Source organism: Podarcis filfolensis (assembly GCF_964270895.1).
Source record: "Podarcis filfolensis genome assembly, chromosome: 3".
Lineage (NCBI taxonomy): Eukaryota > Metazoa > Chordata > Lepidosauria > Squamata > Lacertidae > Podarcis > Podarcis filfolensis.
The window spans coordinates 3,629,241-3,651,793 of record NC_139606.1 but is presented as its reverse complement, the minus strand read 5'-3'; the positions used below and the strand labels follow the sequence as shown (position 1 = coordinate 3,651,793).

General features: G+C 44.6%; 1 protein-coding gene across 1 annotated transcript; it reads left to right on the top strand.

Moving 5' to 3' along the window:
• Positions 1-726: 726 nt before the first annotated feature.
• LOC310759471 (cysteine-rich venom protein helothermine-like) lies at positions 727-13,132 on the top strand. Its single transcript, XM_083606761.1, has 7 exons — positions 727-809; positions 3,704-3,823; positions 4,815-4,902; positions 8,008-8,156; positions 8,932-9,026; positions 12,338-12,426; positions 12,730-13,132. Exons 1-7 carry the CDS (start codon positions 750-752, stop codon positions 12,852-12,854), a joined length of 726 nt encoding a protein of 241 aa, XP_083462887.1. The 5' UTR covers positions 727-749; the 3' UTR covers positions 12,855-13,132.
• Positions 13,133-22,553: the final 9,421 nt, after the last annotated feature.

Sequence of the window (22,553 nt, the reverse complement as noted above, 5' to 3'; positions counted from 1 at the left end):
CACTCTTTAGCATACAATCAGAGCAAACAGAAATCAGGTTTCTCACAAACTGCTGTTTGTTCCAATTTGGAGCTAAAGAGCAGGTTTTCCTTGGGAATGGAGCAGGGCATGGGGGAAACTGCTCAGACTTGTGCCTAGAAATTGTGGGTCAAGTGGAAAACCACTTGGACCTGTGCTTTCTAGACACAGGACAGGTAGAAGTGTGGACAAAGCCTTAGACACATAGTAACCAAGACTGCCATCCTTAGTTTGAGGACACATGGTTAGGATTGTGCTGTACCACGGTCAAATATTTACACTTTCTCTTAACACTAAATTCTGTCATTCAAAACAATAAATTTTGACTTACTGAAGAGGCCTCAAATCACTTTAATGATCCCTGAAGGAAATCTCTAGCTAGACTGCCCAGTGTGCTGCTGTAGTCATGAGTTTTCTAAATCAGGGATGGGTTGGAGCAGATGATTTTTATGTCCCTTCCAAACTGATGATTCTGTTATTCGTGGGGAGAAGAGGGACCTGCCAGATCTTTGAAATTTACTCAATGAGTAAAGCAGGCTCCCTGTTTCAGAAGGTCAACCAACTTACAGAGGCTTATGAAAATGGCAAGCAGGGGCACAGAGCTAGCATGCTCAGCCCTAAGGGGCCCCCTCACGTAGTTTCAAATTACACAGGTAAGGTGGATGTTTTAGTGGCATAGATATATTGCAGTTAAGATGACAAATGTGTCCTGGTTTCTTTGCTTTTCAGCCATGATCCTGCTCATTTTGTGTGCATGCCTGGCTGCAGCGCTGCATCAATCTGCTGCACAGGTAGGACCTTGGTTTATTTGTAGAATGTGGGGTGTTCATAAAAGGCAAACTGGTTCCTGATGCTTTTGCTAAGGCCACCTATACTAATCAAATCCAAGGAGATCTTGCCAGGGAGTGGGAAAGCACTTTCACACCCACCCTTCAAGGTTCATTGAGGTCTGTGCTGGCCAAGCTTGACATGAGCATGTCTGTGCAAAATAGCCCTAAGCTGCCAGGCAGGTGCCCAACTTGCTCCCTTTTCCTCACTCCATATTTTTTGCTACCTAGAGAGCAAAATCCTGCCCCAGCCAGACTCAATGTGCTTTCCTGCTGGTGACTGCAGATAGAACCCATCCACCTTTGCTATGCCAGCAGACAAGAAGCTAGTTGAGCTTCTTTCAGAGAAGACTTTCAGAGAACTGACTTCACAGCTCATACCCCTCTGGTGAGTCACATCCAGAGGACAGAGCACTAACAAATGGCCAAAGTAATTTGAAATTAATTATTCTCCTTTATTACATCCAGATTATAGGTTTGTAATCTTCTGTTTTTAACTCTCCAGTTTTTGTATTTTTTTAAAAATTATTTCTGCTGTATTTTTGTTGTTCCCTGCTGCTGTTTTCGTGTTAACTTATAAATGACTTTCTATTATTCTCCAAAGAAATACACAAAATGTTCAAAAAGGAGGCAAAATGATTATAAGAGAGTTCACAGGGAATAATATTATTACAGTAATACATGATAAATAAGCTACTTTACAAATTAAACCTACTATGAACACTTTAGATTTATTATAACACTGCTATTGTCTTACAAAAACCAAATAAAAGCATGAAATTGATTCCTGTCCTTGAGACCCTTAAATTTGATGAATTTAACTGATAAATTTTAATCACAGGGTCTCAATTGCTTTGCATATATTTATACACCTTGATTTTCTCCCCATCGTTGTTGTCAATTTTATTATTCCTAACGGTTCCCATAATTTTCTGATCAATTCTATTTTAGCTGGTTTTCTACTGTCTTTCATTTTAGCATATGATATCCATTCAAAGGATATATACAAGACTTGTGTCTAGTGCTTTTTAGATACACAATACTTTACAAAGTTCAGTAGATGCATGAATGGGTTAATAATTACGGTAAGCCCACAACTTAAGCAGGGATTACATTCCAGGGATCATGCCTAAAGCCAAAATCATGTAGAGTCAAAGCACATTGGGTTCACAGGTGGGTGGGATTGCCAAAGTCATTTTTTCCTGGAACCCTGCCCCCTTTCCACCTCCGTCTATCATCTATCTATCTATCTATCTATCTATCTATCTATCTATCTATCATCTATTGCCACAAGTTTAAATCTGTATGCACACAAGTTGCAATATTACTGTATTGCAGATATTAATATTGTGCAGCATGAAGCAATTGGATGCATATAAACTGAGTCTTTTTGGAACAAAAATTGTCCAAAGTTTTATTCAAAGTTTTACTAACCAGAACTTCTTCAAAAACAGGTACAAAAACATCCATGTTTTTCATCCAGAAAGTTTTATAAAACATATGCATATTCAAGCATAGGTTCTTCTTCTTAAATATATAACTTAATTACGATCAGCGCTGAAATCAAGGCTCTGTTTTTCCCATGGCCTGCACTCACCTGCAGCTTCTTGAGACACTTCCTCATCACATCCTTCCCTGACTGTGCCTGGGAGCAAATGGCCAAGCCAGCTCCCTTTCAAAATGGTGACTTTGCAATGGAATACCTTAATCACATGATTAAGGAGAGTTAAACACTCACACGAACGCTAGCAGAGAACAACAACTCAGCTAGAGCTCAGAGAGAGCTTCCTTCTAGCTTCGTAGAATTTTCAATCGTTAAACCCTTTGTGACATACATACAAACATCCTCCACTTCAATGTGCAATTAAACAATTATACTTAACATACTGTACTCCAGTTTCGATTACTTCGTTGATAACCGCAATCACCAAACACCAAACACTTTCTGCCTCAGGACAGCATGTGATAATAGTCATTTTTCTTTTCTTTGAAGAAGCAACAATGCCCCCCTCCCATTTACCCAATATTTTACTACTCCACAAAGTTTATTTCTTAAATAAAAAGTCCCATACTTCATCTGTGGTTACAGTCTGCATGTTTTTCTTCTCTTTTTCTCTATAATCGAGTTTTCCTTGATAATTCTCTTATAACATTATTCTTGTTCTTCTCTACTGTAAAAATTAAATGCTATTTTTAACTGTTAATTTATAAGTTTACATTTAAATAAATTTGGGTCATTGGTTCAAATATGTGTTTCCAAATGTAAACCATTCTGGGCTGAGTTTATTTTCATGTGACCTATCAACTAAAAAAGATTTATTTGCTGGGAACCCTTATCTGCATCCCTGTGTTAGCTTGTCAATAAGGACGCAGTCTCAGTTTCATTTCTTTCTGTTTCACTTTATGTATATAGTGTACATGGATCACATTTTAAAAGTTGCTCCATAAATATGAACACACACACACCCCACAAAAAAAACCCATAATGGCTCATTATTGGACCAGGGCATTATGCCTTGAGTACTTCCTCTTCCCTTCTCTTGCAAGCCTTGGTGTGAGATTTCTGGAGTTTACTAAACCATTGTTTCCCATTATGCCTCAACCAGAAAAGTGTGGCTTAAGTTGTAAGTGTGATTAGGCTATGGTTTGCAAACCAGCATTTGGTTGATGCTTAATTCACAGTTTCCTAGTTCTGATGTAATGGGAAACTGTGGTTTAGCAAAGCCAGAAAACTTGCAAAGGGGAGTGAGAGAAAGGTAGAGGAGGCAGAGCAGGAGGGAACACACAGACACAGGCCATGGTTTATCAGTCTGAGATGGTTGCATCTGAACACTTGGCCACTGTCTCTTTGGTTGCAGGTCTCTGACCATTTCGCTAGTTTGAGCACCATCAATGAAGACCAGAAAAAGCAGATTGTGGACATACACAATAAGCTACGGAGAGAAGTCCAACCACCCGCTAGCAACATGGTGAAGATGGTAAGGCACATTTTGAAAACCCAACAGAAATGTATGAAAGAACAATCCTGTCATTTTTAAAATTAATTGTTGGGGGGGAACCATTTGTTAAGGTAGGAAAATGATGAAACCAGAGCAAAATATAGTGGACAAGATATTGCAACATGGTTTTGTTTTTACCTGTTGCATTTTATCTAGTTAAGTCACTCTGAAATTTTGTTTTTTGTAAAAAGTGGGTAACAAATGTAATTATTATTAACAGAGCTACAACTATCTCCATTAACCAATGATGAGTACATAAACTACTACACAAGTAAATCCAATGTGATGTAAGGATTGGAGATGCAGGCTGAAGTACCACTACACCATGAAGCCACGGCTCAGCCTCCTGGCTCTCAGCCTAGTAAACCTTACAGTGCTGTGTGACTAAAATAGGAAGAAGAACCACATATGCTGCCTTGAGCTCCTTGGAGGAAAGGCAAGATACACAAACATAATAAATGAATGAATTTGGCAACATTAGCCATTTCTGGCAATGAGTTTCCTATGAAGTGACCTATTTGCAATTGCTCTTTACCCAAATTCCACTCTTAAATGCTTGGTTAGAGAAAAAAATATGTCAAAAACATTGCTAAATAAATCATCCTTCCTTGCTTGCTTGCTTGCTTCCTTCCTTCCTTCCTTCCTTCCTTCCTTCCTTCCTTTCTTTCTTTGCAAAAATAGACTAAGATCCAAATGCAGTAACGAAAATGCACCTGATTCGACTAGACAAGTAAGCGAAGCATAGAAAGAAATCCTGGGAACATAATGTGCTTCTAAATACCTATAATTTTAAAAAGGTTTGATTTCCACCATTGGCCATGATTATTGAACCAGGATTGTGCCAATAGCTGAGAAATTGTCTTTCAGTGTTTAGCTAGAATATCAACATCACCATAGTTACAAAATCCACTGGTAATTGATGCATTTCTATAAACTTGTAACTCACTAATGTATTTCTATATGTACACAGGAGTGGAGCGATGATATACGAAAGATTGCACAATGGTGGGCAAACCAATGCACATTAGAACACAGTGCAGCATCTGATAGAACACTAAGTAAGTAAAGAACCCATTTTCCAGCAAATATGAGTTCAAACAGATTATTTAAAGTGGATTTTTGTCAGAAGACATTAAATCTATTTCATGAAGAAGAGAATAACAAATATTTAATGCAATATTTTTCTTTGAAAAAAATTAATTTGAACTTTTATTTTAATTCAGTCCAATATCAAAAGAAACACATGAGTGGCACATTTAAAATATGCCAATTGGCCTTTGCAGCTGAATGTTTTATATCTTCATACAAACACTTGAGGCAATATATGCAGGTCTTGGAATCTGCTCCCAAAGTTTGGGGGTTGGGAATGCCTTTTCAGAACTGGAGCCACAGAAGCTGCCCTGTGCATACAGACCTATCCATATTTCTCTTTTGAACCAAGCCAAAGACTGTGCTCCTTGAAATGTCTCGCATATACTCCAATAAGTCTTCCAGCAGCCGTAATCTCTGCCATCTATAGCAAATGGTATCCAGGTAACAACCTGGGTGCTGTAAGTTATACATTTATACATATGAATGCCCAAGTGAGGAACTACAGTGAAATCTTGCAGTGTTGCCATAACTTGAAAGGGAGTCTGACAGAACCGGGGTGGGGGGAATCTTCAAGGGGGAAAGGGGGGAAAGAACACTTTTCTCCTTCCCGCCATCCTGAAACCTGACCCCACTATCATGTAAAAGTGCTGAAGTGCTAAAGTCTGAGATAGGTGTCAGCCCTGAAGTTGAGCCTTTTGTTGGTCTATAGCAGGGAGAAACTTTCCAAAGAGTATGAAAGGGAACATTTCCCCCTTCCCTTTCCTCTTCTGTCCTCTTCTGTCTCCTGAAACCTTGAGTCAGGAGCTCAAGAAGGTACCTTTCCTCCTCCTTCCCTTGTCTCTCCCTCTCTGAGCTCGTCCCCACTTCTGCCTGTGGCCACAAAGCAGGCCCCCAAGAGGTTTTCCGCTTCCCAAACACAAGTCTGAGTAGTTTTTCATGTGTCCCGCCACTTTCCCTGAGAAAACCCACCACTCTGCAGAAAAACCAATTGTTTGTTCTGATTCAGTGGTATACAGCAGGTTTTCCCAAGGGGAGGCAGCAAGACAAGGAGAAGTGTGGACGAGCCCCTATTCTCTCTCTCTCTCAGTCTCTCTGCCAACACTCTCAATATTCCATGACCCCATGCTTCCAATCTTCTGTGGGTTCCGCAAGACAGTGATCCCCGGTCCTTGTCAGGCTATTTTGGTTTGTGCCTATTTAGATTTATTTCCTTTCAATTTTTACAAGTGAGAATACTTCTGTGTACCCTGTATGCAGAAACCTCTGCCATTTAGAGGTGGGTGTAAAGGTAAAGGTAAAGGTACCCCTGCCCGTACGGGCCAGTCTTGACAGACTCTAGGGTTGTGCGCTCATCTCACTCTAGAGGCCGGGAGCCAGCGCTGTCCGCAGACACTTCCGGGTCACGTGGCCAGCGTGACAAAGCTGCTCTGGCGAGCCTGCACCAGCGCAGCACACGGAAACGCCGTTTACCTTCCCGTTATAAAGCGGTACCTATTTATCTACTTGCACTTAGGGTGCTTTCGAACTGCTAGGTCGGCAGGAGCTGGGACCGAACGGCGGGAGCTCACCCTGCCGCGGGGATTCGAACCGCCGACCATGCGATCGGCAAGTCCTAGGCGCTGAGGTTTTACCCACAGCGCCACCCACGTCCCTAGAGGTGGATGTATTTCACCGCAAAGCTGATAGGCTGAGAAGACCACCAGCACTCCACGTAAACAGCACTGGTGACCACATGCTTGAGATGGCAGAGGGTTTTGCCTACTTGGGTTCCACCATAACCAGTAATCTCTCCAGTGACACTAAGCTGGGCAACCATATTGACAAGGCAGCTATGGCAAAGGCTCACCTCTCCAAAAGGGTATAGGAGAATGGGATGCTAAGGATCAACACCAAGAAGAAAGTCTACCAGGCTTGCATGTTCAGTACACTGCTGCATGGAAGTTGTGGGCAACTAACACCCGCCGAGAGCAACACCTCAGGGCCTTCCATATGTGCTGTGTCAGAAAGATTTGGGGTTGCAAAACCATGTAATGTCAGGGGAGAGACTTCCTGGCCCTTTCATTCACATGCAAGAGCAGTTTGATAGTGAAATGGACCTCCACCTCGGAAGGTGGAGGGCTCTCCATCACTGGAGGTGTTTAAGCAGAGGTTGGTTGGCCATCTGTCATGGATGTTTTGGATGAGATTCCTGCATTGCAGGGGGCTGAACACAGAGATCATTGGGGTCCCTTCCAACTCTACAGTTCTATGATTCTGTGATTCTATTACTATGTTTTATGTTTACTGTCAGAGGCAGCAGGTCTCGGTATAAAGATAAAGGAGAGGTTTCAACAAAGGAAGAATGTTAAATTTTGTGGTTTTTTGTGAAAAACCAATAAATAAGTTTTGTTAAAAAAAGAATTAGGGGTAAGGTCATTACAGATTTATAGAAAAGAAACTAAGTCCTAGACCAGGGTTGGCAAAAAAATTTAGCCGCGGGCCAGTCCACTGTCCCTCAGACTTTGTGGCGGGCAGAGAAGCTGCACCGGGGAGGGGGGAGCTGGAATTAGAGGTGATGGGGCAAGTAGTCCTCCTCCCCACCCCCCAACCCCAGCCGCTGTGCTTACCTACCCAGGGGCCACTGCTGCTGCTTCTCGTGGGTAGGCAGAGAGAGCTTGTCCGCTCCACAGGAGCACCAGGGCAGCGGGGGGGGGGCAGGAAGATGAGGGCACAGAAGGGCTGGCTCCAGAGAGGGTCTGCTTAAAATGGCGCTCACCCAGCTCAGCCCAGCCCCCTTCCTCCTCTAGGCAAGGCGGGGAGAAGCCAGGAAGAGGGAGGGAGGAGGCGCCGCTGCAGTGGGGGGGGATGGAATGGCGCAGGGAAAAAATGGCGCAGCCTGAACAAAAGAATCCCCATGCCGATCCACAGATAGTCCACGGGCTGGATCCTGAAGGCAATTGGGCCTGATCCAGCCCGTGGCCCTTAGTTTGCAGACCCCTGTCCTAGACAGTATAAATGCTACTTTTCCTGAAGCACATGCAGAAGTAGGCAAGCCTTCAAGTTCTTGTAAATAATTGTTTTTCCACTTGCAGATGGCACATCCTGTGGTGAAAATCTCTTCATGTCAACTTCCCTCAACAGTTGGACTGAAGCCATTCTGAGTTGGTATAATGAAAGAGATGACTTTCTGTATGCTTCTGGAGCAAAGACAGAAGGAGCTGTGATTGGCCATTACACTCAGGTACTATGACACTGGTCAGAGGTTAAAAAGTTTGAACTATTTATTTACAAATTTAACTAGCTGTTTCAAACGTGTTTGGAAGGGGCAGACTAGCAAGCAGAGATATCAGTTATTATAGCAGAACAAATATAGCTAAATATGTCAGTTCTCAAAGCCCAAGAAATGTAACTGAGGATACTGTCAAGAAATTTCAAAATCAGTTAAGCCTAAGACTGAAATTCAATGACAATATCCAAAATGCATTAGCCTTGCTGAATGTTGCGCCATGGTAAAAGAAACGTTCACTACCTGGCTAACATCTTCATCCTTGTTGAGGTTTCCAATTATTTTTTTTAAATAAACTATTTCATTATCTTTAATTTCTCAAAGCAGTTCACAAGAGTATTTAAAACAAATCACATGGACCCAAATGCCTTTGCAAGGTAGACAGCGAGGTTTTGACTCCTGAACAGCTCTTTATGGGAAGTAAGTTTGAATACATTGCACAAACTGCCGATTCTATAGGAGAGGTTTGCATCAGTGCATGTCTCTTAGACTGATTTGTGATGAATCATCTTTATTATTTACTAGGGATGTAGGAGGGGAATTCTATTCAGTTTGCATTTAAAGGCAAACCTATTGCATTGTACATGTTAGGGGAAGGTGGGATCTGTGCAATAGAATTGCAGCACTGAGATAGGATGTGAAGGGTCCATTTCAATACTCCTTAAGGTTGTAATGGTGTGCACTCAGATTTACAGTGTGATCACATTCATGTTCATTTGTGTATCTGCAGGTGGTTTGGTATAATTCGCATCTAATCGGATGTGCTATTGCCTTCTGTCCAGACCAAAAATACCAGTACTACTATGTTTGCCAGTACAGTCCTGCGTATGTATTAACAGAAGAACGTGCTGCCTCTTGCAATGCTGTTTTTATCTTGGGACATAAGCATTTAAGTTTAGGGTTAGCAGCCAACCAGTATTCTGTAGCACTGACCAATAACATTGTACTTTTTTGAGAAATCCTCACAGGGGACTGGAAAACCAGATTCAGCCAGACTCCACCCTGCTGGTTCCAGTTTCCTCCAAGCTCTATACCAGGGGTCAGCAAAAAAAATTAGTCACGGGCTGGTCCACTGTCCCTCTGATGGGCCAGAGAAGCAGAACAGTGGGGAATCTGGAAGAAGAGGCAAGGGGGGCAAGTAGTCCTCCTCCCCACCCCCAGCCCCAGCCGCTGCGCTTACCTTTCCTGGGGCTGCCACCACCACCACCACCACCGCTGCTGCTTCTTCTCGTGGGTAGGAAGATGAGCACATCCGCTCCACTCTCTGGCCCACAGGAGCAACAGGGCCAGGGCGGCGGAGGGAAGATGAGCGGCGCAAAAGGGCTGGCTCCAGAGAGGGGGCTGCTGAAAATGGTGCTCAGCCAGCTCAGCCCAGCCCCCTTCCTCCTCTAGGCAGGGCGGGGAGAAGCCAGGAGGAGGGAGGGAGGGAGGAGGCGCCACCGCGGTGTGTGTGAGGGAGAAGCGGGCAATGGAATGGCGCAGCCCAAGCGAACATAATCCCCACGCTGATCCACAAACGGTCCGCGGGCCAGATCCTGAAGGCCGTGGGGCCTGATCTGGCCCGTGGGCCTTCGTTTGCCGACCCCTGTTCTATACCTATTGCCCACCAGAGTCTGCTTCATGCCATTTATATGTTCTGTCAGTACTGACAGGTACAGTAAGGATCCTTTTCTGGTGCATATGGGAATGAGTTTCCCTTCTCTGCCTTCTCTCTTGGCAGCAGCCACCTTGGATTTTCTTCTGCATAATGTGGTCCCCTGTGCCTGGAGGTGGCATGTGAATGACACAACTCCATGAGGGCAGCCGACTGCAGGGGTCAATCCTACACAGTTGGCAGATTTCAATCTTGACCTCCAAAGCGCAAACCAAACATATTATATGCTCAAAGTACTACTGCTGTGTAGTTCCTTTCAGTAACTGCTTTCCTTTCTTTTCAAGGCAGCCTGCAGCATCTTGCTCCTATGTGGTGGTTTCCTCTACTACAGGAGGATAGGAAAATTGTTAAGCAAAACAAATCTATTTAGTTGGGTGCAGCACATAACCTGACAGTAGTTTTGTTTACCTATTCATATTGGTGCTTCCCTACTTGTGGCCTTCCTCATATGTCACTAGGGACTCAGCTACCTTAGTAAAGAAACAAGGAACTGAATGTGTTTTAAACATGCAACACCAGATGGCGCCAGAGAGCAGTAATTGTTTAAAACTACATTTCTCATAGGAATTTTTTCTTTTGTTAAAATGATCTAATTTCTGACTAATTTATAGCGTTTTCCCCCTGTGTTTAAATCTACCCTATGTCTCATATTCATTGCTGAATATATCTTACACAATAAATAGGTAAAAGTATTGTCTCATGGCAGTTCACTTGGCTGCCAGCAGGTGGCACTGTGAACTGCAGGGTGATGGCAGACTGAGCTCCCAGAGCTATGGGGCCCTTGCAGCCGTGTTGCAGGGTGAGGAAGGGCGCGTTGTAACCCTTTTCTCTAATCGCAGTTGTGCAGAGGCTGAATATGATTCGACAACAGCAACAGAAATGAATTGGCATATCCTCAAAAAAACACTTCATACACAGCCCTGAGACTTGACCTCTCATTACGAAAAGAAGTTTCGGGCTTCAACCTTAGCTTAGATTAAGCCCTGATCTTCAGTGCCTGCCAGTTAAATTTTGGGTAGCAAAGCCCTCTGCTGGAAGCTGGAATGATCGGGCCGAGGTCATGTGGATTTCATTGGATGGTTACTGGAACAGTAAAATAAAATCTGTGAATTCTTTTTGCCCAAAGTAGCTAATATGGTTTGGTTTCTTCACCCCATAACTTCCAAGGCACAAAATGTTCTGCTCTGTTTTGTATTGCTTTGTTTGAGTGTTGCTGTTTATTCTGATCAAACCTGGCCATGACCCACCCCAAGCAGTGCTTGTTATGACCCCTGTATGCATCCCTGATCCGGACAGACAGTTGGAGGCTGCAGTGGCATCCAGTGTGGAGCTGACTCTGGCTCAGGGTTCAGGGCAGTCTAACTATGGAAGATGGGGAGACAGCTGCTGCAGATGGACAAGAACGCCCAGAGGAGCACCCCAGGCCACTAGGGCCTATAGGGCCAGAGCCTGGACCCTCACAGGCCCCTTCCACCAGGGGCATAGCATGGTGGGGCCAGGGAGGCATGGCCCCAGACACACAATTTTGAGGGGGTGCAACTAGGTGCCCCCCAAGGACCCCCATCCTGCCCTGCCTGCTGCCAGGGGTCTCTGGGCCCTGGAGCCTGGCCTGGCCTCAATGCTGTGTCCCTGGCCCCCTCACTAAATGGCTGCCCAGCCAGGGCTCACTCGCTCCTTGCTTGGTGAGCAGGCACGGACAGAGGGGTGCAGGCAAGGGGCAACCCCAGCATGGCCCAGCCCAGCGCTTCTCTCTGTGGGCATCAGGGAGAATCAGCCACCAAGGGTTGTGTCAGCCAGCTGGGCTCCCCCTGCACTGGGGGGAAGCAGCACAGCACACCCCGCTTGGCTCCAGTGGTGAGGGCCAGGTTGGCGTGGCAGGGTCTGTTCATCCTCGGCGCCCCGCATCTGCCTGGCATGCATGTGCAGGCACCCCAGGCATCGCCAAACAAGACGATGCCGCTGCATGCCAGGAGCACACCAGAGGTGAGGTTAAAGAATGAAGGAAGAGTGCCAGTGGCCAGGGGGTTGTCCCTTTAAGGCTCGGAAGCAGCTCTGGAGCCTGAAGGAAGCGCCTGAATAGAAGGCCTCAGTCTGCCCCCAGCCTTTGTGGGAGCAAGTTACTCGCTTGGCGCCTAGATGAATGATAGAGGGGTGTGTGAATGTGTGTTGAAAGTAGGCTTTACGTTAATGGTACTGGCCCTAACCAACACTGGAATGTGGCCCCTGGAAAGCTCTCCCGAATGCAGTGTGGCCCTTGGGCTGGAAAAGACCCCACAGCCCTGATGCAGTGGCCAACATCTGTTTTTGGAGTGGGCATCAACCCCTCTAGCCAGCTGTTCTCTTCTATACCCCACACAGCCCCTTCCCCTCCTAACATATTTGTTGTGTGGAAGATTGAGCAACTGGTGCCATTTAAGAAGGCCATCTCTCAAGACAGAGGAAAAAAAAGATATAAACTGCTGGTTTTCATTTATCATTCCAGAGGGAACATCAAAGGCAAGATTGCCACCCCCTACGAAGCAGGAGAACCCTGTGGGCGCTGCCCAAATGATTGTGACAAGGGATTGTGCAGTAAGTTTGAGAATGTTAAACTATTATGAGGCAAAAAGATACTGGCAAACTCAAGTTTGTGAAATTATCCAACTAATCCTTGTACATGAAAACCATAACCCTTCTCTTAAAAACAAATATTCAACACCAGCTGGGCCCCAGAGTTTGCTATGGTGGAAAACAGGATGCTGAACCTTTAGTCTGATCCAGCAGGAGGCTCTCCAAGAGAGTCATTTTTGTTTTGTTTAAATGTTCTCCAGTTTGTAACTCTCTCTCTCTCTCTCTCTCTCTCTCTCTCTCTCTCTCTCTCTCTCTCATTTTTAGCCAATCCATGCACGGAAACAAATCTTTATACCAACTGCATGAGCTTAAAGGATCAAGTGGGATGTGATCATCCTATAATGGAAAAGTGTAAGGCTGCTTGCAAATGTCCCACACAAATAATATAAGGCTCCTGAATTTCTTACTTATACCAACCATCTCTTTGTATTAATATAACAATACGCTTTGCTAAATTAGACTATTGTTAATTTTTGATTATCACTGATCCATAGACTACTACAGGACAAAACCATTTTATATTAAATTCTAATAATTTTTTTACATGTAATTGTAATTGTAATTGTTTATAGTTATTACAAAAATGAATTTAACATTAGAATTTTCCTCTCTGTTTGATCTGCAGTCAAACTAATAAAGCTTTTGAGTCTGAGAAAACAAAAGAAAATGTTTTGATTTCCTTGTGACTACGGAATGTAGCAAATTGCAGTTTGAGCATTTGTGCTCAGGGTGTGGACAGCAAGAATCCCACAAAGAAAGAGAAATGGCCAGAACTTTATTGGTTACAACTAAGCCACTTTGGCCTAGCAGAGGCTGCAAGGATCCAAATATCAGGCAGCCCAGCTCTGGGCAGAAGCACACAGCCAATCTGCAGGCTAGGAAATGTTAGTGGAAGGTCAGAGAGCTTTGAGTTCATGAGCCACTATTGCCATCCTGCAGGTCACAGGCATTCCAGGGCCAAAGCTGGTCTGGGTCCAGAAGCAACACCCAAACACCTCCTCAAGAGAGTCCCCATTGAGAAGCAGGGAGCCCAATGCCTGCAGCACCTGCCAGAAACTAAGGACAACATTATCGATAAATGTAACATCCATGCCAAGAATAACAGGGCTCTGGGGAAGGCAAAATCCCCTCCTCCAATGCCCAGTCCCATCAACCGGTGGCCAACCTTTCTCCATAGCAAAGGCTGAGTGCTGCAAAACAAGTATTCAAGAAGTTCAGGGCCAAGATGGCAATTGTCACAAGGCATGCCAGCTCTCCTCGTTTGGAGCTGACCCAAACCAGAGGGGGAGAGGCTCTTCCTGCAGTCTGCCCCGAGGTCCCACCCCCAGGAGCTCAGCTGGCCTAGCTGATTGGTGCCTGGGACACAGCCATGGACCACAGTGTGGCTGGTCTGCAGATCACCATCTGGCCATATCAATGAGGCAGCCAAGGCCCCCCCCCTCCCCGGTCATCACTCCATGATGCACATGGTGGTCAGTTTTGACTTAGTGGCCTATTCCACTACATTCACAACTTTTGATCTTTGCCTTACCCAATTATTAGTTTTTCTGACTTTTAATAACATTACTAACATTGCCCATTCCATGGCGTTTTGTGTTGTTTGTTCTTAAGCATCCTGGTCCAGAGTGAGGAGCAGCAGCAAAATGTCTGCTTGGTAGGGGTCCTGTGACCTTCATCTTCCCGCTTGCCCACCCCCACCTTGCTGTGCCTGCTACCCTCAGGTGCTGTGGAAGACGATGCCCCATCAGCTGCCAGCTCAATTGGCTGCTGTACATGGAATGGGATAGGAGAGGCACCGTTTTTGCTTCAGGCAGCAAACTGTGTTGGTCCGGCTCTGCACAGTGACTGTTGGCAAACTGTTCCTATGGGTAATCATGCAACTTCTGCTGCATTTGAAAGCCATTTACCCTTTTCCAACTTTCAGGTTGACGACTGGTTCATGTGGCTAGTTCAGCCTTGTTTGGAATTTATTTGCCATCATTGCACGGTCATCATCCATCTCACTCATTCCATGATGACCCTGTATACTGCTTTGCTTGGTAAGCATCCTGAGGGCTTCATTTTCCCACTTGCCCACCCCCACCTTGTTGCGCCATAAGATTGTGGGAACAACTGTGTTAATTCTCCCAGCTCATTTGTGTCCCAGAAGGATAGGGAAATGTCACTGAGGAAGTCCATGTTGAGCTGTGTCCAGGTTAAGAAGAGAAGAGTTTGGATTTGATATCCCGCTTTATCACTACCCAAAGGAGTCTCAAAGCGGCTCACATTCTCCTTTCCCTTCCTCCCCCACAACAAACACTCTGTGAGGTGAGAGGGGCTGAGAGACTTCAGAGAAGTGTGACTGGCCCAAGGTCACCCAGCAGCTGCATGTGGAGGAGCGGAGATGTGAACCCGGTTCCCCAGATTACGAGTATACAGTTCTTAACCATTACACCACACTGGCTCTCTGGTTAAACTGCAGGTTAAACTGCAGAACACACTGGTATGTGCAAGCAAAGGAATGAATGGAAGAAACTTAAAAGTGCAGTAAAGCACGTGTGCTGCAGTTCTGGAATTTGTGGTTTAGGAATTATTCCGGTTCACCCAGAATTCAGGAAGACTGGGATGTAGGAATGCTCTGGCACCAACCAGAAGAACAGCTGTACATAGCTTTGGGACTTCCTTAGTGGGAAGCAATGCACAAATCTAACAAACCTATACAATGAAAAGCTGTAATAGGTGGAGTCACCTGACCTCCCTAAACTAATCATTTCTCTTTACCTGTCGCCTCTTTTCAAATGAAACCTATCTATTCCAGATTCTCAATATAGTGCGTCTATACCATTTTTTTAGACAGTAAAATTCGTGTTAAATTGCTGTTTTAGGGGGTGTTTTTCATTGTCTAGAACAGATCAATCCATTTTCAATTACTTTCTATAGGAAAGCACGCCTTGTTTTAAGTCCGCTTTGTTTTAAGACTGGACTTCCGGAACGGATTACGTTCTTAAATCAAGGTACCACTGTATTTCCTCCACACTAAGCAACAGGCTGCAAAATACAATTTCAAATCTGGCAGTTCCTTCACATCTCGCAGTACTTTCATTTTAACTTGTGGTTTTTTACATTGCGATAAAACTTAAAGAAATCTTTTTTGCCATCTCTAAACAGTAAATCAGTCACAAGAGGTATTGTTTGAAATAAAAAGATCATTCTAGGCAAAACATTCATTTTTATTACTGAAATTTTGACCCGCAATGACAATTTTAACCTTTCCCATCTTGGCATATCTTTTCTAACTTCAGCCCATGTCAGATGTTTTTTGTTGTTAGCCACCTAGTATGTGGTCATATTAATACTTTCCTTTTCTGATGGTTAATCTTAAAAACTGCTAATGCACCAAACTCATTTATTGGTCCATAAGAATACTGGTATTCCCTGCTGTGGTATTCTAAAGTTCTTTTTCTAAAGTTAACATCATGTCATCAGCAAATGCCCTTAGCTTGTATATTTCTTTTTAAATCTTTCTTCCCATAATTCTTTCCTCTAATATCTCTCAGCAACACTTCTAGGACCAGAATAAAAAGTAACGGGGAAAGTCGACATCTTTGCCTTGTCCCCTTCTGTATATCACGGGGTTTAGTCATATCTCCATCAAGCACTATCTGTGCGACCTTTTGGGTTTTTTTAAAAAAATAATTTTTTATTAAATTTCCTATTGACAAACCAATCATATCACATTAATTCCAAATTATACCAATACATAATAAACTCCAAATATTTAGCCGAATTTTAAATTTTTGTTGGGGGTACCCATGCTTCAAGTTCAGAAAGGGTCCAATCATCTCATATTTCTGCTGCTTTGATGTTCACAAGTCCCATCTTTCCATCTCTTTGTTGTTATCCTTTACAAATCCCGTCTTCCAATCTTCTTGTTGTTATCATTTTTCTTCTTAATAAACTCTGAGTTATCTCCACAAGCGAGTTGAAGCAAACATTATTATAGTCCTGTGTGGATTTTCAGGCTGATCCAAAAGTTCTGTTCAAACAGCAGGCACCATTTCAGCAGTTCCCATAAGATACAATCTAGGCGTCTGCTCATTAACTTTCCCAGACCGGTTGCTCCATAAATCAGTCTTTTCAGGGGAGTTCTTGCCAGATCAAACATAGAATTCAGATATGATAACAGAACCATGACTTCTTCCCCCTTTGACTGTAAATCTTGCAACAAAGTCTGTCTCGTCTCATAATGGCGGTTCCCAATTAGAACTGCATCATCCAAAAGCCTTTCGTTTCCTTTCCAGATCTTCCGCAAAACAAAGCCTTTAGTTAATAATTTTATTTCCACACAGTTTATTTTCCCATCTCACTTGCTATCAGTCGTGTGGCGGTTCTTCTTGGGGAGGGGTTGTTAGGTAAATCATCTTGAAAAAGAGAAAAGTCCCCCCCCTTTCCGATCCATTTCAACATACCGACATAGTTGTGATTCTTTGATGTAGTCTTCTGTTCAATCCAACCCGTCACTCAGCTTCTCAGAGGTCGATTTAATTAGCAATCCTTCGCTAGAAACATGTGCATTTACTCTTCTCCAATTGTTTATCTTAAGCAATGCAACTAGGATCGCGATCAGAAGCAGCATGCAGGAGAGCCAAAAACTCACTTGACGGCTTTCCGCCCAGTGCCCCCACCCCCTCCTTCTTTCAAACTTGGGGGTGATTTATAGGCATCCGCGGGTGAGGCAGCATTTTCCCATCCCCTGGGAAAACCCGGGAGGCTAATTACTCCCATCATTAGCCTCTTAATTACCTCATGTGAGCCGGAGAGATGGTATTGTCGGCCATCTTCCAATGCACCCCTAGCGGCCTGTGCGACCTTTTGAAGGGCATATTCTCAGTGTCTTTATCTGCCAACCATAGGAGCCCACTCCTAGGGGCTGAGGGGTCTTCAGCATCCACTAAAACCTCTGAGGGGGCTCCCCCCCCAGTTTATGGGCATTGCCATTCAAATGGTGTGCATGGACCACCAATGGTGTGCGTGGACCACTTACCTGCCGCCGCCCCGCCCCCCACTTTATTCAAGTTGGCACCCCTGCTGCCAAAACTTTCAACTTCCTCTCCTCTGCTGTTTGGTTGCTCAGATACAGATTCAAGCCAGGGGTGTCAGCTCACATCACAGTCCTACATGAAGGTTATATTGAGCTTATCTGGGGCACAGAGGGTATTTCGGTTGATGTGAATCAACAGGAAAAAGGGGTAAGTTAGGTGAAAAAAATGGATGTTATGGGATGTAAATTAGGCCACATCTTTATTGATTCCAGGTGTAGGTTGGATTTGGCTGGGGCCAAATCCGTATTGGCCAGAATTCAAAGCCGGCTAATCCAAGCGGCTGGCACGGGAATTTCCCAGCTGCCGGCCGCCAAGTCGCAGCCTTGTTTCCTGGGGGTCAGAGCCTGGCACGATGGGTAAGCTGTGTCTGGGTATTCCTCTGAATGGCGGCATTTGCTTAGCCAGCGAACCAGGGAACATTCGGAACGGAAAGGAGGAGCCAAGCATTCCTCCTGGAGTCAAGGTAATCCATTGCATTTATGGCCTCGTAATGTGTGAATAATTTGTTTAAATAAATAAATAAATGAAACCTCCCTTCTTTAATTAAAAAAGAAGAGGGAGAAATTATTCTTGATGCCTTTGTTAATCATATTGCTATACAGTGTTACCTCGGGTTACATACGCTTCAGGTTACATATGCTTCAGGTTACACACTCTGCTAAACTAGAAATAGTGCTTCAGGTTAAGAACTTTGCTTCAGGATAAGAACAGAAATTGTGCTGTGGCTTTGTTTAATAAGGTTGAATTGGACAGTTTAGATTTGGGATTTTTGTGTCCCACTTTTGAAAGACTGGTTAAAGAACAATATGTATATCTTTTCCAATCCCAAATCAATGAATGTAAGAGCTTGTTCTCAACATTCCGTCACCCTTTCAGGCATGACCAGGAAAAACAATGAAGTTTTAGCAGATGTAGGGCTGGAACTATGATGATGGGAAAGCCTTGATGGGGTAAATCAACAACAACAACCAAAAACCCTTTATTGGGAGGTGTTGTCATGTGCTTCTTTGTTGATATTGAGCATTGTCCTTTATATTATACAGTGGTACCTCGGGTTAAGTACTTAATTCGTTCCAGAGCTCTGTTCTTAACCTGAAACTGTTCTTAACCTGAAGCACCACTTTAGCTAATGGGGCCTCCTGCAGCCGCCGCGCCGCCGGAGCACAATTTCTGTTCTTATCCTGAAGCAAAGTTCTTAACCTGAAGCACTATTTCTAGTTTAGCGGAGTGTGTAACCTGAAGCATATGTAACCTGAAGCGTATGTAACCCGAGGTAACACTGTATAGCAAGTCATTCAAGCAGTAGAGTTTAGTTCATCTGGGCAAGTGGGGCACCGTCCTACCAAGCGAAGCCTGTCCTTAGCCAGCCCCCACCTGCTCCTGCTCCTCTTTAGCCCCAGGGTTGCTGTTATAGACTTTGCCTATCATTGGCTCTAACTCCCCACTCCTCTTGACTCTCCTGCATTCTGCCCCCAAAGTCCAATGGGCACCATTCGGACTTCCAGCCAGCTGTCATAAAGAATGTCTCATTCTTGGCGAAGGCTTGTGCAAAGAAGTGAGAGCCGTGGAAGTGTACGGCCGTGTCGCAAAGGTGGTGGCCCCAAAACGGGAATGACTCAGGGAGGCTGAAGGTTTGCTTGCTGTTCAAATGCAGGAGCTCAATACGAAATGAGCAGAACTCAAGAAGGTGATTGACCGTCTCCAGAAGCTAAATGATGAGCTGGAAGAACTGAATACAGTGGTACCTTGGGTTAAGTACTTAATTCGTTCTGGAGGTCCGTACTTAACCTGAAACTGTTCTTAACCTGAAGACTTTAGCTAATGGGGCCTCCTGCTGCCGCTGCGCCGCCGGAGCATGATTTCTGTTCTCATCCTGAAGCAAAGTTCTTAACCTGAAGCACTATTTCTGGGTTAGCGGAGTCTGTAACCTGAAGCGTATGTAACCCAAGGTACCACTGTAACCAGAAGAAAGAACTCGAGAACAGCATTGACGTATGCTCTCAGAAGCTGGACAGGGCTGAAAAGCTGATCAGTGGTTTAGGAGACAAGAAGGATAGGTGGACGGAAGCAGCACGCTTGCCAGGAATTCGATGCACTGACCTCATTGGGGATGTCTTCTTATCTTCAGGGACAGTGGTGGCTTCTTGGGGAGCCTTTACCGTTGATTACTGTACAGAATGTCAGAAGAAATGGCTTGCTTTGTGCAGAAGGAGAAAGTCCCATGCTCTACTGATTTCAGCCTGAGTAACGCTTTAGGGGAAACAGACAAGATTATTAGCATCTACATCCAGTCTCTTAAAATCACCCCGGCCACCCAACGGTTCATCATAGACAATATGGGAAAGATATATATTGAACCCCCAACATTTGACCTTGTTAGAAGTTGCCATGAATCCAAATGCTGCGCAGCTCTCATTCTTGTCCTGTCACCAGGTGCTGATCCCATGGCAGGTGAGATTTCATAAACAACTGCCTTTCAGTTGAACAAGGCGGTAATTTGCATCTTTCACCATCCACACCCTGAGCAGCAGCTCATACTCTGACCCAGAGGAGGAGTGTACAGCCAGGTTTTTTTTTAAAAAAAAATGGCAGTGCAAGCAGATGAGGTGCTGGGCCCATACCCGGGTCCCCAATTCTAAACCTGAGCCAGAGATTCCATGGTCAGAGGCAGTAATGCCTCACAAGGCCAGTTGCTGGAAACCACAGAAGGCAAGAGTTGTGTTCAAGTCTTACTTGCGAGTTGCGCTCAGGCATCTGGTTGACCATTATGAGAACAGGATTCTGGACTAGATGGGCCATTGGCTGGTCCAGCAGGCTCTTCTTAGGCTCTTGTGAGGCCCCCAAACTGGGATCCCTAGAGACAGTGAAGAACTGCATTTAAGATTGGAAATATTAGAAACCTAAAGGGACAGATTCACCCATCCATATTCCTGAGTGGGGAATTTAAAGTGGATCACCCTGATCTACTGCGCTGTCCACAACACTGATGCTCTCATCGTATATGTGCTGCACCTCTAAACTAGGGAACAGCACAGCATGGATTAAACAGGCATTGGCAACAGCTTTTGACCCCATGCCAGTAATGGCACAACCATTGCACCAATCATTGTGTCAGTCTGTGCGATTAAGAGGGGGCTTAGATTTATTGAAGATTTCCTCAGTATGTCACTCACTGGGCCGTTTTTGCTGCCCAAAGCACCCCAAATAACAAATGGGAGTATTTCTATGTGGTTACAAACTTGGGTCTATTTTGCTCAGATTTCCTAGGCAGCCATACAGTATAGGCAGCTTCTGTTCAAATTAACCAGAGGCACTTGTGGCTTTTCTGTGTCCATCAGAATACAGCTGTTCAGTTTTGAGCTCAGCAGTTTTCAAATGACAGCTGAAGGGCACATAAATAATATTTAACATTAGCGGCTCAAATTAATGTAAGACCTGGAACACACTGGTGCACTGTAAAGGAAGTTAATTAAAGATAAATATCTCCCTCTTGCATCCAATATTGAGACATATGCCTGGGCTTCACTATAGTTTTGTTTCAGCGTAGCCTATTAGCATTGAATGGCATTTTATTGTTTGCCATCAGAAGAAGAAAGCTTGCTGTATTGCAGACTCACTTTCCCCCACTCTGACCTGGACAGGACATTCCTTATGAATTGCAGTAAAAGAATCTGATCTGAGAATCAGTATGCAGCAGATTCAGATGTTTCTGAATGAATATGAAGAAACCTCATTTGAAGCTCTCACATATCTTACAGGTATGGACATTATGCCTACATTCAGACATAGTGCTGGTTTCGCATCATGAAAACGAGTTTAGCGTGATTTAGCTAAACCATGGTTTATCATTACGAACTTGAGCATACTACAAATATTATGAAAATGAGCCCCCAAGGCTTGCACACTTCATCTCGCTATTCCTCAGTGTGGCCATAGCAAAACAGCTGGAAAAGAGGAGGGGGAAGAGAGGAGCATGCAAGGCACACTGCAGCTCATGTGATGCTCGCTGCCTTATACAAAGTCAGTTGATTGGTCCATCTAGTTCAGTATCGTCTGCTCTGACTGGCTGATACCTTCCTTTGCCACAGGCAAGGATTTCTCCCAGCCTTAGCAGGATATGGCGGCGATTGAATCTGGAATCCTCCCCAAAACATGGTTTCCTTAAATTACATCTGGGCCACCCCCACCCCCAACATACCACCCTTCCAAGGTGCATCCAGGACTAGCCCACAGCATATGGGGATTTGTGACGGGAGTCCAATTCTGACCAAACTCCATCATCCCTGTAATGCCAGGCCAGCTAACATATAGTTGCTTATTAAAGATGTCCCACCTGTAGGTTCCAATTCCCTCCTGAGCCTGCAGTATGTGGGCTCCGGTCGCCTTGTGAGCAGAGTCTTACTGGTCTCCTGTTTTAAACAGAAGGTATCTCTGTACGTTCCATAAACACCTTACCATTTTCATCGTAATGTGTTGTTTCAATCCCTAGGCGAATGTAACTATGGCAGGAGAGCAACGGAGAACAAGGACAGGTGTCTCCAGCTCTCTCTTATTTCCATAGTGTATTACAGAAATTCAGAAGTCCTGGAAAACTATCAGCTTTCCCCACAGGGGGCATATTTTGTACCATCCTTCAGTACATCCTTCGGGACCATAAGACACACCTTGTTTTTAGAGGAGGAAAAGAAAAAAAGTGTTCTGAACGAAACAGTGGATGTCTAATTTTTGTGGTTCATGCTGTGGCCACAGACATGTGATTTGACAGTGAGTTTGGAGTAGCCCAATGCAAAAATCCTGAGGATCCATGTGGATCCGTGCTTTGTAACCATGTTTTTGCGCCACTGTGGCCCCAGGCAACAGTGGGTGCGTGATTTTTTTGGTGCAGGCTGTAGCCATGGACATGCTATGTGATCTGATGGTGAATTTGGGGTGACCCAATGCAAAAATCCTGAGGATCCATGTGGACTTGTGCTTTCTAACCACATTTTAAGTGGGGAGGGAAGGAAA

What these genes read in the sequence shown, in the direction of transcription:
- LOC310759471 (XM_083606761.1), top strand. Translation starts at nt 750, where the DNA reads ATGATCCTGCTCATTTTGTGTGCATGCCTGGCTGCAGCGCTGCATCAA. An exon ending in AGCATCTGATAGAACACTAA is followed by an intron (nt 4,903 to 8,007) that starts GTAAGTAAAGAA and finishes TTCCACTTGCAG; the next exon opens with ATGGCACATCCTGTGGTGAA. An exon ending in TTGTGACAAGGGATTGTGCA is followed by an intron (nt 12,427 to 12,729) that starts GTAAGTTTGAGA and finishes TCTCATTTTTAG; the next exon opens with CCAATCCATGCACGGAAACA.